Below are 14,358 nucleotides of genomic sequence, written 5' to 3' on the forward strand. Positions count from 1 at the left end.
ATGAAAGAAGACAAAATATGATTGCACATGCATGTAAATTCAAGAGCTGTGACAGTAAGCTGTTTGGCTTTCATTTCTTTGATTTGTATGAAACGAGAAGAAGAAAGTCATGCTTGAATAGGCAGAGAGACAGAGAGACTGGGTGTATCATGTAAATGGGGATGGTACTAACCAGGACACACTGCTATGTTGCAGAGTTTGGTCTGAATCTCGGGCCGTCCGCAAGCCAAGGCCCCGCCTCCGTTCACACACTTCCTCGTTCGCGTCCTGGAGCCCCGCCCACAGGTCACAGAGCACAGACTCCATGACGACCACTCTTCCCACAGCCCATGCACTGCAAACACCCACAACGCAACAAAACACGCACAACATGGGGGATGAGGAATGAGGGAGGGAGAGGGGGGGGTGGGGGGTGGGGTGGGTGGGAGGGGAAGGGGTGGAGCATCCCATCGCAGGCAAGAGGGTTAGAGAATGAGAAAAACATGAGATATTAAATGAATATGAGCACATTCCTTAGAGAACACAAAGGAGGTGCCCTTCTGACCTCCAGAAAACATTCCAGTCACAAAGGAAAAGAAACACTGAGAATGAAGCTGCACTTACATGTTACTACACGAGAGAAAATGGAAGTTAGGAATGGACACTTGCATCTGAAGTCATGCAGCTTGAGTCGTGACAAGGTAATGAATGTGGTTCGTTCGCTTTGCTTGAAATTTATTAGAGCTTTCAGTTCTTATATGCACTGTACCAAAGGACCCAAGGACTCCTGTGACTTCAAACACTTCAAACACCAATTAAAGCATTAATATTTTTTCCCTCTCTTCTTTTTCCTGTTTTATTGCACATCGCATCCCATTTTAGCAACAGATGAAATTGAAATAAATCAAAATAGTATGAACTAGCGGTGGAGTTACACAAAAACTTTGCCGATAATGAGCGTCACTTTGAGAAAGCCACTTCACTGAGTGCCAGTTCTTTCAGCACTTTAACTTACTTTACCTTTGTGTCAGCTGCACACACACACCCACACACACACACACCCACACACACACACACACACAGACACGCATACATACACACATACATAAACACACACGCACAAAAGCACAAAGATAATTGATAAGAGGAAAAAGAACGCAAACGAAATATTCAACAAGAAGCTCCAAAGACGGAGAAGATGAATGACACAATTGGTTAATGAGTGTCAAGAAGGGAGGGAATTTAAAAACAGAAGAAAATGATAAAATAAATAAATAAACAAAACAAGAGATCATAAGTGTACTTTAAAGAACAAGAGAAGATTTCATAATGTTTGAAAGAACATGGAATGAAAAACAGAGGCCAAGAAAAGGAGCAGGTTATTTTGAAATGTAGAGACCAGAGAAGATTAAGTTATGTTGAAAGAGATGGAAGAAAGAGAGAGGCGTAGATTCTGCTGGAAGAGAGATAGATAGAGAGAGAGAGAGAGAGAGAGAGAGAGAGAGAGAGGGGGACAGAGGGAGAGAGGGAGGAAAAGTTAGAGACAGCAGGATGAAGATTGCTGGTCCTGTGTTGAGCAAAGCTAAATAAATCATGGCGATAAATAATTAAGGCTACTCTGTGAAGGAAGGCTCAGAGGAGCAGGGGAAGAAGGCTGAGAGAGAGGGAGATGACGACAGTATTAAAAAGTATGGAGATTTGGAGAGCTGGTAAATACTGAGATATCCTTAAACTGAGCAAAACATGGCATATGCTGTACAAAGCGACTATATGTTGCAAGGAGAGCAGAGAGAAAAAAAGCACCAGGGCTGGATCCAGTGGTGAACATTTGTGTTGCTTCCTTTTTTTTTTTTCTTTAATGAAATGCTTTTTCAAGTTAGCTCATTTGTGGGTCTCTTCAGTTCAGTTTAACCTGATTATAACAAAAGTGTGTAGTAAATAGAGACTTACATTAACATGAAAAGCTAATGTTAGCTTGTTGATTTAATATGGTTGAGGAGAATACTTGATTTATATGCTGCTGAATAATGATATTTTAATTTTTTTTTTTTAATCAAATACAATACACCTCAAGTTATAAACTTTAGTCCAATAACTTAATCCACTGACTAAATAGCATTGGTTACATTAGCGTACTTGGATATTTCCCTGTCATTCTAAACAGCTTGAATATTACTAACTCTAAAATAATAATAATAATTTCCTTGTATGCAGATATAGCTGTAATAAAGTCATACATATATTTGACAATGATTAGCTGTTAAATTAAGAATATTATTTGCACCCTACAACTATTATAATAGGAAGCTGTGTTACAGCTTCACACTATTTATTGCGTTTGACTCGATGGTGCTGCAGATGTTTCCGAACAGCAGATTTACACATCTGTAGGACTTAACAAGCTAAGATGTTTCATTGTGCAACCTGATATAGCAAATCACCAGCTAATAGTTACAGGCAGTGGCCAACAGGTCATCAGCTGCAGGTTTAATAGTGGATTACACCACCAAATTACTGGTGCAACCCAGTCCTTAACTTTAAATATTATTGGGTTTGACATTCATTTAGGAATTTGTGAGTCATACTGTAGATAAAAATAACCATTCCCAAATTAATTTAATTAATTGATTCATCTATTGAGCTTTGAAATTACCATTTAATGCAGCTAATGCTGAACGTTGTGAATATTTTCCTATCACACAACAACTTACTTCCAAAATAATAAATTGAATAAATCATAGTAATAATAAAATATAACTGGCTTCCTCAAAGTGCAAGCACATTTCTGGGTGGTGTCTCACTTCCAATTACCAAACCTTATCAGGAGACAGAATCAAACAGATTCCACAATAATACAATAACAAGCTGAGAGAAGCTTAAAAAAACATACAATTCAGTCAGAGTTCTTTATTACACTACATACGATAATTGCTTGTAAGACATTACTTATTCATCCAAATCGAATTTGCATCCCTCAAACTCAGTACAAGTGCATCTGAGGTCTGACTGTGCAAAGCAAATCAATTAGCCTATAAAATCAAGCTTGAAGCAGCTCTGGTACTGAGACATTAAAAGTAGAAAATATCAGGTGGAGATGGGGACAAGAGTAGAAAATGTAGGTGCATATAAGCAAATTAAAGTGGAAAAAAACATAACAAAAGCATCTTCAGATAGTGGAATTATAAATCTACTGCATTACCTATTGGTGTCCAGGTAAATATTGGCCATCGAGTGATATTTTCACATAAATAAAGCAGCACAGGGCAATTATATCAAATATATTGTCTATGTTGACAACAACAGCTACATTAACATAATACAGCAAGTCTCAGTTCAGCTGTGCACATTAAAAGGGAGTTTATTGCCTTCGGGGTTGCAGTCACAGAGGGAGGTGGAAAAGAGCATGTTTACAGCAGCAAGCACAGCAGAAAAAAAAAAAAAAAAACTAAAAAAACTGATCAGTACTAATCAAACAACAAAGTGACAGATCTGTGTCTCACAACACCCGGTCACAAAATCATGAAAGAAGTTCACCAACTACAGATTTTCATCTTAGGAAGAGAAAGAAAATGCAGACATGCATAGACTCACTTGTACTGGCCTAGGTTTCTGATGCAAATGTAAGTAAGCTCGCACAAAAGGATATAAAATGTGCAAGCTCTTTTTTTGAACATATGCATACACACAGCAGAAATCCAGAGCACCAAACAGAATGAGTTTACACTATATGTAATGAGGGTGACGTTTAAACATGTTAAATATTATGCAATTACCTAAAATACTTGCATTTGATGGTGTTTGCTGTGTTACGATATCAATCTGCAATTTCTCATTTCTAGCTTTGTGTAGCTCATAATAAGAGAAAATGCCTTGAGGATTACCATCATTACCAGCAATTTCATCTGGGGTCAAAGCACAGCATGACTGCATTATTTAAAACGATGTATGAATGTGCACGTCTGTTTGGGTGTGTGTGTGTGTGTGTGTGTATTGCATGTTCGCCATCTGCGTGAGCCTGCCATGTGTTCACCACTGCTTCCATGCATGCACCCTCCGTCTCTTGCTTGAATGAATACTGGAAATATGGTGTTGAAGCATTTGACTATGCGCTGACCTCGACGTACTGTATTCATAATGCGCCATTGTTCCATTCCATGTTTTAAATGTCACTGAATCTATAGCAAATGAGCAGAAGCTAAACAGAACAGAAGTAGGGGAACTACTCCACTTTGCACGCTTTGGGGCATGAAAGCCTTAAACCTCAGCACATATTCAAAAAAAAAAAAGTTAATTTGCCGGACCAATTACCACCTTGTTTGCTTTGTCAGGAGCCAGACCATTACTTAAAATTGATTATCTGTATCACCTTAATTTAGGATTTTAACCATGGAAAAACGAGGAGAAAAAAATGTCCATTTTCACCTCATTGGCTTTCTGTCCAAGCTACTTCTCTTTGATGTTCCCTAACTCGCGCAGACTCACACACACACACACACACACACACACATGCAGAGAGAGATGCCCAGAGACATATCCACCAACACTCACACTCATAACACACCAATACGTCTAAATCTTAACTTATTCACAAACACAAACAAATGGTAAAAAACATAATAGAAATTTCTGGCACACAACTAAATTAAGTATGCAGACTGCCCTCTCCCCACCTCAGGACACTGTGAAATTGTGAGTGTGTGCGCATGTGTGTGTGTGTGTGTGTGTGTTCACTTTTGCCTGTGTGCCTTGCATATTTGTGGTTGTGAGTAAAAGCATATGAAACAGAATAGAGGATGTTGGTTAAAAACATTTCACTTGCAGATCTTTCAGAAATCTCAGCAAGCCGGCCCGACTGGCAGTAACACTTGAGTTTGTGTGTGCGCGTACTGACTATATGTTTGTTTATAACTTCCCATCAGACCAGGGGTAGTCAGGGCTTGAATCCAGCACTAAAGAGATTAACAAATCAAACAAGCATGTAGATTATACCCTAAATTAAGTCAACGTTAAAAAAAAAAAGGAGTAGAAGGAGAATTTTTTTTATTTTTTTATTTTTTTTTAAAGTCAATCACATCAAGTTCATTAAACACTTCTATGTCTCTTTGCTACTGCCTCCACATCCCCAGTCTACTTGAATTTGGTGTGATCCCATTTAGGCAGTCCCTGGAGTGCCCCTCCACCCCTCCAGAGCCACGTCAGAAAACATCAGACGAGTGGGGAAAAAATGAAATAATAAACGGAACATAACACAGCAACCAATATCCCATCAAAGGCGAGGCTGAGGATATTAATATCGACACAGAATAGAAAATGAGCCACTTAGACATACAAATCGCGTTGGCACATTTGCATAAAAACAAGATTAGCATATGCACCGAGAGGGAAGGAAAATGTTCTTCTCGCTTCTCTTTTAGTTTTTCATTTTTTAGAGGTGGGGTTTATATGCATCAGGAAACACTGACTGACTTCTAACTCAGATGCAAAAGTGTACATGTGCCAAAAATGTACATATATATATATATATATACTTCACGAAAGACTCACACAAACACATAAAGCGCTCACGCTGACGCCCAGAAAATGCAAACTGAGCACCATAATTGTGTGACACAATTACTGTGCGTACTGAAGAACACTTGAGACCACCAATGAAACTTAAACGCCCATCAAATAACACGGCAAAGCCAGAACAACACCCACACCACACACTACACACATTCTGTGCATGATACATAGATACACTTGTGCAAGCACGCATGTTGAAATCACACATAGAAAGGTTTAGTCTAGATTAAAGATACATATATGTCTGTAGCCATTACTGTGCATAAAAGCTCTGTGGTCAGTGTGAGGTCTGCGTGGACAGAAAGGACTTTAAGGATTAGCATTAACTGGTTGGTTTTGCAAATGTATGTCTGGTTAATGGCCCCACCTTTGTTAGAGAGCAGTGCAAAGCCGCTTGCCCCGCACTTTTCTCTGGGAACTGTCCCAACTGAGCTATGTGAGACTTATTTCCACAAAAGACAGCTACTAAATAGCGTAAAGATATTGTGATAAAGATACTGTGACTATAATAGAATTGTACCTTTAATCCTCTATTGTGAACTTAAAGGCACAATGTGCAATTCAGGAAGAGCCTACTCAAACCTTTGGATGCCAACTGTTATAAAAGTTCCTTATCAACCAACCCTGAAGCAGCTAGTTGATGCCTGGTTCAATAACGGAGCCCAGTGGCTGTGCTATTGTTGTGTGCTGACATTTAGAGAGTAGTGGCCCCACTTTTGCCCACTTGGTTAAGTTATGGTCCATGATTTTTCTTTTACCAGTATGTCCTCAAATACATCCAAACACATTATCATTCACTGGGATTATTAGAATGCTGTGTATGGAGGACAGAGGTGCCACATTCCTGTGATCCAATCTCATACCTATTATTGGGTTCAGAGAGGTTAGCCTAGAGACGGCCCTACTGTCTGCCAGCATGAATGAAGGACTGCACTTTCTTCTTCACTGGCAGCCAAGGGACAATGCAGTATTTGGATGTACTCCACCGTCAGTCCCCATTCACTTCACAGTCAGGAGGAAGCTGGGACAGCATCACAATTGTTTGTTTCATTCGTATGCAGAAAGTAGGAGCCATGGTTGTGCCATTTTTAGCCTTGGCCACATCCAGCTTCTAATACCCTTTTTACACCAAAATTAGTGGGTATAAGCAGTTTTTTTAAACATGAGTGAACCTGCAAAAAAAGGGATGTCATCACATGCAGTTTCAGAGCACACACACAGACACAGAGGAGAGAGTGAGCTGTTGGCTGCCATGCAGACGCTCATCCCTGGGCTGGAGCTTGTGTCAGTGATGGAGCCTCTGTGTGAGACCCTTCAATCACTGATTGCGTGTTTCTAAAACGCATTTCTGGGCTTCAGCTCACTTTTCCATCCCTGAGCGCCATGCTGGGCAGATGACAGTTCTGTTTACAGTGTTTGTGCAGGGGCGAAAATTAATACATTAACCTGGGTGTTGTGTTTACATCAATGCCCATCGGAGCCAGAGCCAATAAATACCCTCGTCTACTGAAGAGTCATTCGACCCAGGTATGAATATAGATTGGACCCTTTTCCACTGCCAACAAAAGCCTGATGTTAGCAGGTCTTAGTGGGGATTTTGACCAGTGGAGATTCACTAATTCACTCACCTTGTCTGGGCATAATGAGCGCTTGTTTCATGACAAATAAAAACAATAGAAATGTTCTATTCCCTGTTTTTCACAACCTTGGTCTGTATCTCACTAACTGTGACTTCTCCTCAGCAGTTGATAAGCATGTTTCCTCCAGGCAAGAACACTGCTATTTCCTCTGTGTAACAAGCTTTCATCATCATTGGACAAATAAGGACCAATTTGATCACTGAATGCAATGAAGTTAAGGAGGCTTTGCCATTTTCTCCCCACATCTTTTTCTCATATTGTGAAATTCAGTAAATTTAGCCTTAATCACCAATAACAATAGATCAGAATTAGTTTGAAATTTAAAGTGACGAAATGATGTTCCACACTTAATAACAACGTATTAATGTTAGCTGATTTCAAACGGTGGCCTCAAATCTTTGAAGCAAGGTCAACTTGTCTGGGTTAACAGTGTAGCTTTGAGAAAGGGGGAGAGGACAGCAGCCAGGCAGGAGAGAGCCAGCGCCATACAAGATTTCACTTCTATTGCAATCAAGGCAATCAAACCAGAGCAGGACAGGCAACACTTCACAATTTCATCTAGCTAAGACCTACACCGGCAATCAAATCAGAAGTAGGGATAGCATTATTCAGGATGAGTTGTGCGCAGGTTCACACCGCACAGGCTAAGTGACTTAATCTGGCTCTGTTGTGTGTTGCTGAGGAAAAACAGATAAGATGCTCTTCTTTTTGCCACTGCTTTTGTCGTGGCAAGCAGATATGTTCGAATACATCCACCCTGACTGGCAGAGCATGTGTCAATACGAAAATTAAACTTAAGAGCTTAAATATGTTTTTGAGCTGCCATTGCATCAACAAAAACAAAACAAATCAAAAAAACGTAATGCGAACACAGACTTTCATTTTAAATACTGCGTGAAGTGTATGTGCTAACTTTGCTCTGTTAGATCTGTTTTTTTCCCTATAATTTCTGTAAAGATGTATGTAGACACTGATACACATGAAAACCAGATGGGGAAAGGAGAACAATGCTGAAAGAGAAGCAAAGAAGCAGAGGAGAGCTAAAGATAGAGAAGCCAGGAAGTACAAACTTCTGAGCTGTGGCTCAGTGTAATAGACTTGCTGACATTGAGTTCAGGTGTCATGTCTGACTGTGTCTCTCTCTGTTTCTCTCTCAGTTGGCCTGTAGTGTGAATTGAAATTGAAATGTCGTTCTCATTCTGAAGGTTTTTTTTCTTCCTGCGGCACCATGGTTATATTATGTTTTAACTGAGCAGATCCCATATGATATGTGAGAAGCTGTGTGTGTGTTTGTGTGTTTGTGTTTGTGTGTGTGTGTGTATGTATATATATATGATCATCACTTGGCAACACTGCTAAACCATTTATTTTCACAACATTGTAGTTCCTAATTTAGGTCACAAAGGTTGGGGACATATCCCTGCATGCACTGCGGGGAGAAAGGCACCCTGGAGAGGTACAACAAGTCACTCACAATCACAGCAAGTTCCGTCTCCTTGCCTCTGTATGTGTAAGCTGCATCACACAAACTGCACAAAGATGAAGGTTGAACCCTCATCGCTCTTGCTATGAGAAGACAGTACGAACCAGTAGGGACCACTGAACCGAGGCCACGTACCTGAGCCTGTGATCCCGGGTTCACCCGGACAGGACGCCGTGTTGTTGCACATGCGCGTTTCCCTCAGGGCGCCGCTGCACAGTGTGCCATAGGGAGAGGAAACACACGATCGCGTCCTCACTTGCCAGCCTTGCCCGCACGTGAGTGAACACACGCTCCACTGTGACCACTCCTCTGCTGCAGGGTCACCTGTAGAACGAGCAAGGGGAAGAAACAGAAGATAACTCTTTATATTCTCAATCATTCCACTTGTACACGATGCGGGTGTGTTTATGGAACACAGAAAGGTTGAGAGGAAGGACACTGTTGCTCTCTGGCTCATGGGTAATGGAAGAATATGAGCTGTTTTGTACTAAATAGATTTCTGTATGATAAGAGTCACTACAAAGAGATGTATGTCTCTTTTGTACCTTTTCAGCTCTGGTTTTCCTGGAACTGAAAGCATTGGAACATGTTTGCTTTATTCATTCCTGTTAGCAAATCTCAGTGTTTTTTTTCCAGTTTTTATTTACTGAAATAAAAAAAAAACTTCCTTCGTATTGGCAGTGACACTACTGCAATATTACGCCAATAAAGAAAGACAAAGAAAACCATAATCTATACAATTGTCAAGGGAAAAAGCCTGGGAGTGACAGATGATGAAAAGGCTTTGTGCTGACAATAACCAAACAGACTTTCTGTAGTTAAAGAAACATTTTTTTTTCCCTTTGTTCCCGCGTGAAAGAGATGAAGAGAAGTTAAGACAGACTAAATTCATCATTCGTGGGATATAACAGAGATTTGCATGTGTAATTCTATGGTAGGTTTTCATAGTGTGTCCTTTTCTCATTGCTTGGCTTGATCCTGTAGCCCAATATTCCTGTATACCATATAAATATGGATGATTCCAGTGTTTAAGCCCCTTAATGTGAATAAACCTTGACTGAATATTCACGAGGATGGTGATCGTGTTAGAGGGATGTGTTTTAAGGTGATACTCACTGAATTACGGTAACATTTATGATCTCATTGCGAAAGGACTTCAGCCCCAAAAGCCTGTGTGTGCTTGAGTGTGCATTTATGCTTATGCAAACACCACATACATGATTTGGTGTTCAGACATGAGTGTGGGTGATTTTTGCGTTCTCCAGGCAGCTTCAGCGACTGCCCCATTGTTCCCTCTGTGCGACGCCCTTGATAAGCGAAAATTACGGGTTAAATCATTCTGCTTCTCTCTTTTCGAAATTGTTTATGAGCGCCGTGTCCTTTGATGGAGGCATCATCACATGGCAAAGGAGGAAATCAAATTAATTGCATGTCCGTTAATCGCATTACATCTTCATTAACATGCCGTGAGTCAGGGCTTAAGCTCATCATACATGCCTGGAGGAATGGAAGAATTGGGGAGAGGCGAGGAGGGGGGTGGGGGGAACAGAGGAGAAGGACAAGATGGAGCCAGGGGTTTCCCTCGCGGTCGGGACTCCCTCCTCCACGCGGCTGTAGCAGCAAGTATTGAAACGTGCATGTCTGCATGGGTGTGTGTATGCATGTGTGAGCGGGCTGCAATCAGTATATGGCCTATTCTGGTGTGGGTGGAGCAGCCTGCATGTAAAGTCATGTATCATGTGATGAATAATTCAATCTCTCATTTCCAATCCTATTACTTATGTAAGATTTTAAAGTCTCACACACTTTCACATTTTCACACATGCCAATGGTCAACTGCAGTTTGGTAGCTACAGTGCTTCAAAAAGTAAATGTGTAATAATCATTTATATTGGTCACATGTACAGCCTGCAAAGGTCAGGCTGGTTATTTCTGTTCCAGGCTGTGAGCACACACATACACACACTCACATTACTCACCTGTCTGTGCCTGAAACACACCTGGCTGGTCAGCTGATCGGGGTCTTTGGGTCTTCACCTTCAGATCGTCATCATATGGATCTGAAGTAGACAAAAGAAATACCTACACTTGAATTTGTACTTTTTTTTCATATAGATTGATTTGTATATTTCAATATATTTAATCTAGTGAGAAGTTAAGTGCGGGAAGATGAAGTCAATACATGCGTGAAAATTTACTGTGTGTTTGCACTGCACGTTATTCTGACATAGCATAAACAAACTTGGTTTTTAAAGCTTTAGTAAATAAGCGCTCATCAGCATCCACATCCACTTTGCACATTCACACAAGTCAAAGAACACAAGTTTTTTTAGTACATTCAAAACACGACTCTGGCAAAAAATAAATACAAACGCCTACATTTCCTTGGCTTGATCCTTGTAACAGAATATTTAAAGAACACGCTGATACACTTCAGCACACATCGTGCAGACGCTGATAACAGAATGTCAAGTCTGCCGTATAATCTCAGAAAATCAGGAGGAAGTCAGTTCTGACTGGCTCATTATCTTAAGAGGGAAAACATGAAATGCCCATAAAAATATACATATTGAAATTCAGTCTGATAAGAAGTATTCACACAGAAAAGTAAGTAACAATAACTTTTATGAAACTGTACAAATATATTAAACACATGCAGCTACATGTTCTGATACGTCGGAGCTGATGTGAACTTGAACACCTCATGTAAATGCCGAGCATCTGTGGAAACAGAGCAATTGCCTAGAGAGTATGGAGAAAGCGAAATCATGCAACATATCTAAGTCGGTTTTTATCTCATTTGGTACAAACATACGGAGGCATGAGCGCAGCCTCTTATGTTCTGTGCAAATGGATTTGTAGGCTTAGTTTCAGCAACACAAGTCTTAATCAACTCCCTCGGCAGGGGAAACAATCTTTGATTTAACAGATCTTTTTCACGTGGGTATTTTTTGCCCATGGGATTTTTTGTGGTGGCTGCATTAAACTCAAAGAAGCTGAGACATACAGCGTATCTAACATACATTATCCACCTTAGCAGAGTGTGATTGTGTGTGTGTGTGTGTATTTGTGTGTTTATTAGATTACAGAGAGCAAAAGTGACTGACACTAACATTAGCTCGCATCAGCCTGTATCAAGGAGTTGACCAAAGGAAGAGCACATAACACATACACATGCATGCAGAGCAAACACACACTGGAGATGAATGCCTGGGGAGTGTGCTGAGGCTCTGTCATGATTGCTCAAACGCCCCTCGCAACCAGACCTCTAATTTGTCCTTTCTCAGAAACGACTCTTCGTCAGAAAAAAAAAAAAAAAAAAAGATTCTTTTTCTTTATACTCTAGCTCTCTCTCTTTCATTCACATTGTCTAACTCTCCCTCCCAGCCTTCTTGCTGTAAGTGTCCATCTCAGCAGGAACACATGAACAATGCAGTAATTTGGTTTGTCTGCTGTCTAGATGATATCTGCAGCTGGCTAGGCTGGGGAAAAGAAATAACCATTGTGTTCATGTGTGTGGGTTGCTAAACTTTCACTTTGTTTCGAAATAAATGGTGCAAACGTATGCAAATTACCTTTCAAATTGTTTTGAAAGAAAATAAACAGATTTTAATTTTACCTCATCCCTTCATTGCCAAAAAAAACCCCCAAAAAACAAAAAAACAAAAAGAATACTGCTGCATCTTATGTGACTATAATCAAACTAAGAGTAGAAATGCACATGCCAGAAGCTGTGGGACTTTTGAAGTATTCATTGCTTAGCCAGGTCAGTGCACAGTACAAATGCCCCCTTGCTTAGCTGCAGGTTTTACAGTAATATTCTACAATGAAAACATGAATCCTTCTGCCAGCAAATAGTCCACCTAGATATTTTTGACTTGAAACTACCCTCATCTTTATCCTCATCATCACCAAAATAACATGACTCATCCTCCTAACCAGCTAACATTCATTAGCTAAAAACAACTTTGTTTAATTTATGCAAAACAGGAGCTTTTCTCGCGTTTCAATAGAAAAACAAGGTACTAGGAAATGGAAAGAAGATGGACAGCTTTGAGAGTTGGGAAGGTTAAGAATTAAATAGTTGGAAAAGAAAACAGCATCTGTTAGGCCGTGATATTCCCATCACACGCCGACAGAAAGACATTTTACTATCACATTGTCAGGCGGATATATATCCTGAGACCCTGAGCGCCAATAAAATCCATCAAAACTCTAAATAAATGCAATTTTTAACAGTAGAGTCTGCAATCTCAGATTTCTCTCTGCCTGTATGCACCTTGCACACCTTACAACAACCGTCTAAATACAATACCATGAATCAGTTTATTAATGAATGATATTTTTGTAATTCATTTATATTGATTTTGTTATGGTTTATAATATATTCACAGTATAATTAACAATTTATCTTCTATTATTGTAATTTTTAAGTTATGAATTATTAGTAACTAATACATAGTTAATAACATGTAGAAAGGGTTCTGGACCTACTATATTTTTTAGCTGTAAATGATTTGATATGAATATGTCTTTATGTCAGTCTGTGATGGGGATATCATGGCCCAACAGATAGTTATTCAATGTCCAACTCTCAAATCTGCCTTTCTTCTCTCCATTTAACAATATCCTATTTTTTCAATTTTTGTCTTGTTGTGTTGGATGGGTAACTTTTGTTGCATTTTAAAGAAAGTTTTTTAAAAGTTTTTTTTGGTTACAAATTTCTTTTTTTTTCTGCTTTATGTGAGCTGCCAACGTTAGCATGACTGGCTAACTAACTTATTACATACAGTGCTAGCGTGCCTACTAGCATAAAGCCAACTACATCATTTTGTGAGGTAATATTACATGAGATTACATCAGATATCATAGGTTTGGCCTCAAAGCTTCTTCTCTTGTTGCTGTTGAAGATACTGGTTGATAACACAAACAATAAGGCTTGATTCTGATCTCTGTTTTTCTGTTTTCATGGACTGTAGCTATCATCTAGCTATTGCATAGTTAAGACCCTTTTACAGAGTTATCCCTTTTAAATGTATTACACATTAAAAGGACAGCTGGAGAGCACTTTTAATCATCTCATGCAGTTTGACAGTTAGCCTTAGCTAACGCTAGGTGGTTAGCCACAGCAAATAAAACCTGCTGACAATCCACGGCTGTCAGCTAAAATGAAAATCCTGCTTTTGTGTGAAATCGAGGACACATCGTTTAAGAAATTGCTATGAATTTCGAGTGGTAAATTTGCCACTTGTGTAGATGCAAATTGTATGTACCGTGGTCGAGTGGATTGGCTGAGAGGCATAGCAACAGTAACTCAGGGGGCGGGGCTTAGCAAAGACTCAATTCCAAGTTCTCCTAATCCTCTTCAAATTCCTCCTGCTGGTCATGTCTGCTAACAGGTGCCACAAAGCTAGCAATGCTGCTCATGTTCTCAGCGAAACCTGTGCTGCCAATACAGTATCACAACCCCACTGATCCACCATAGAGAGTTTGGCAGGTTTAAGGTTTGACGGGCTGCCTGCTGAAAGGATTCATGGGTATACATCAGTAGGAAATGATCCAATAAAACAACAAGACTTAAATTAGTTAAGATAAAGTTTTTGACTTTAACCTTTAAAGATTTCAGAAAATACATAGATTTATTTTGAGAGCGACAGAGGAAGGGCCGGTCCTGAACTCTGAATTTCCGAA

General features: G+C 39.8%; 1 protein-coding gene across 2 annotated transcripts in view; it reads right to left on the reverse strand.

Annotated features, from left to right (window-relative positions):
* The window catches only part of adgrb2 (adhesion G protein-coupled receptor B2), a 228,823-nt gene that overhangs the window by 100,129 nt on the left and 114,336 nt on the right, over positions 1 to 14,358 (reverse strand). For both annotated transcript variants that reach the window (XM_071499909.1, XM_071499910.1), the window contains exons 3-5: positions 10,647 to 10,727; positions 8,803 to 8,991; positions 173 to 334 (exon numbers count right to left, since the gene is read on the reverse strand). In XM_071499909.1, the coding sequence (XP_071356010.1) occupies positions 173 to 334; positions 8,803 to 8,991; positions 10,647 to 10,727 (432 nt within the window). The remainder of the gene's footprint in view (positions 1 to 172; positions 335 to 8,802; positions 8,992 to 10,646; positions 10,728 to 14,358) is intronic.

Source organism: Trachinotus anak, unplaced genomic scaffold, assembly GCF_046630095.1.
Source record: "Trachinotus anak isolate AG129_WGS33_773 ecotype Australia unplaced genomic scaffold, CSIRO_AGI_Tana_v1 ptg000016l, whole genome shotgun sequence".
NCBI lineage: Eukaryota > Metazoa > Chordata > Actinopteri > Carangiformes > Carangidae > Trachinotus > Trachinotus anak.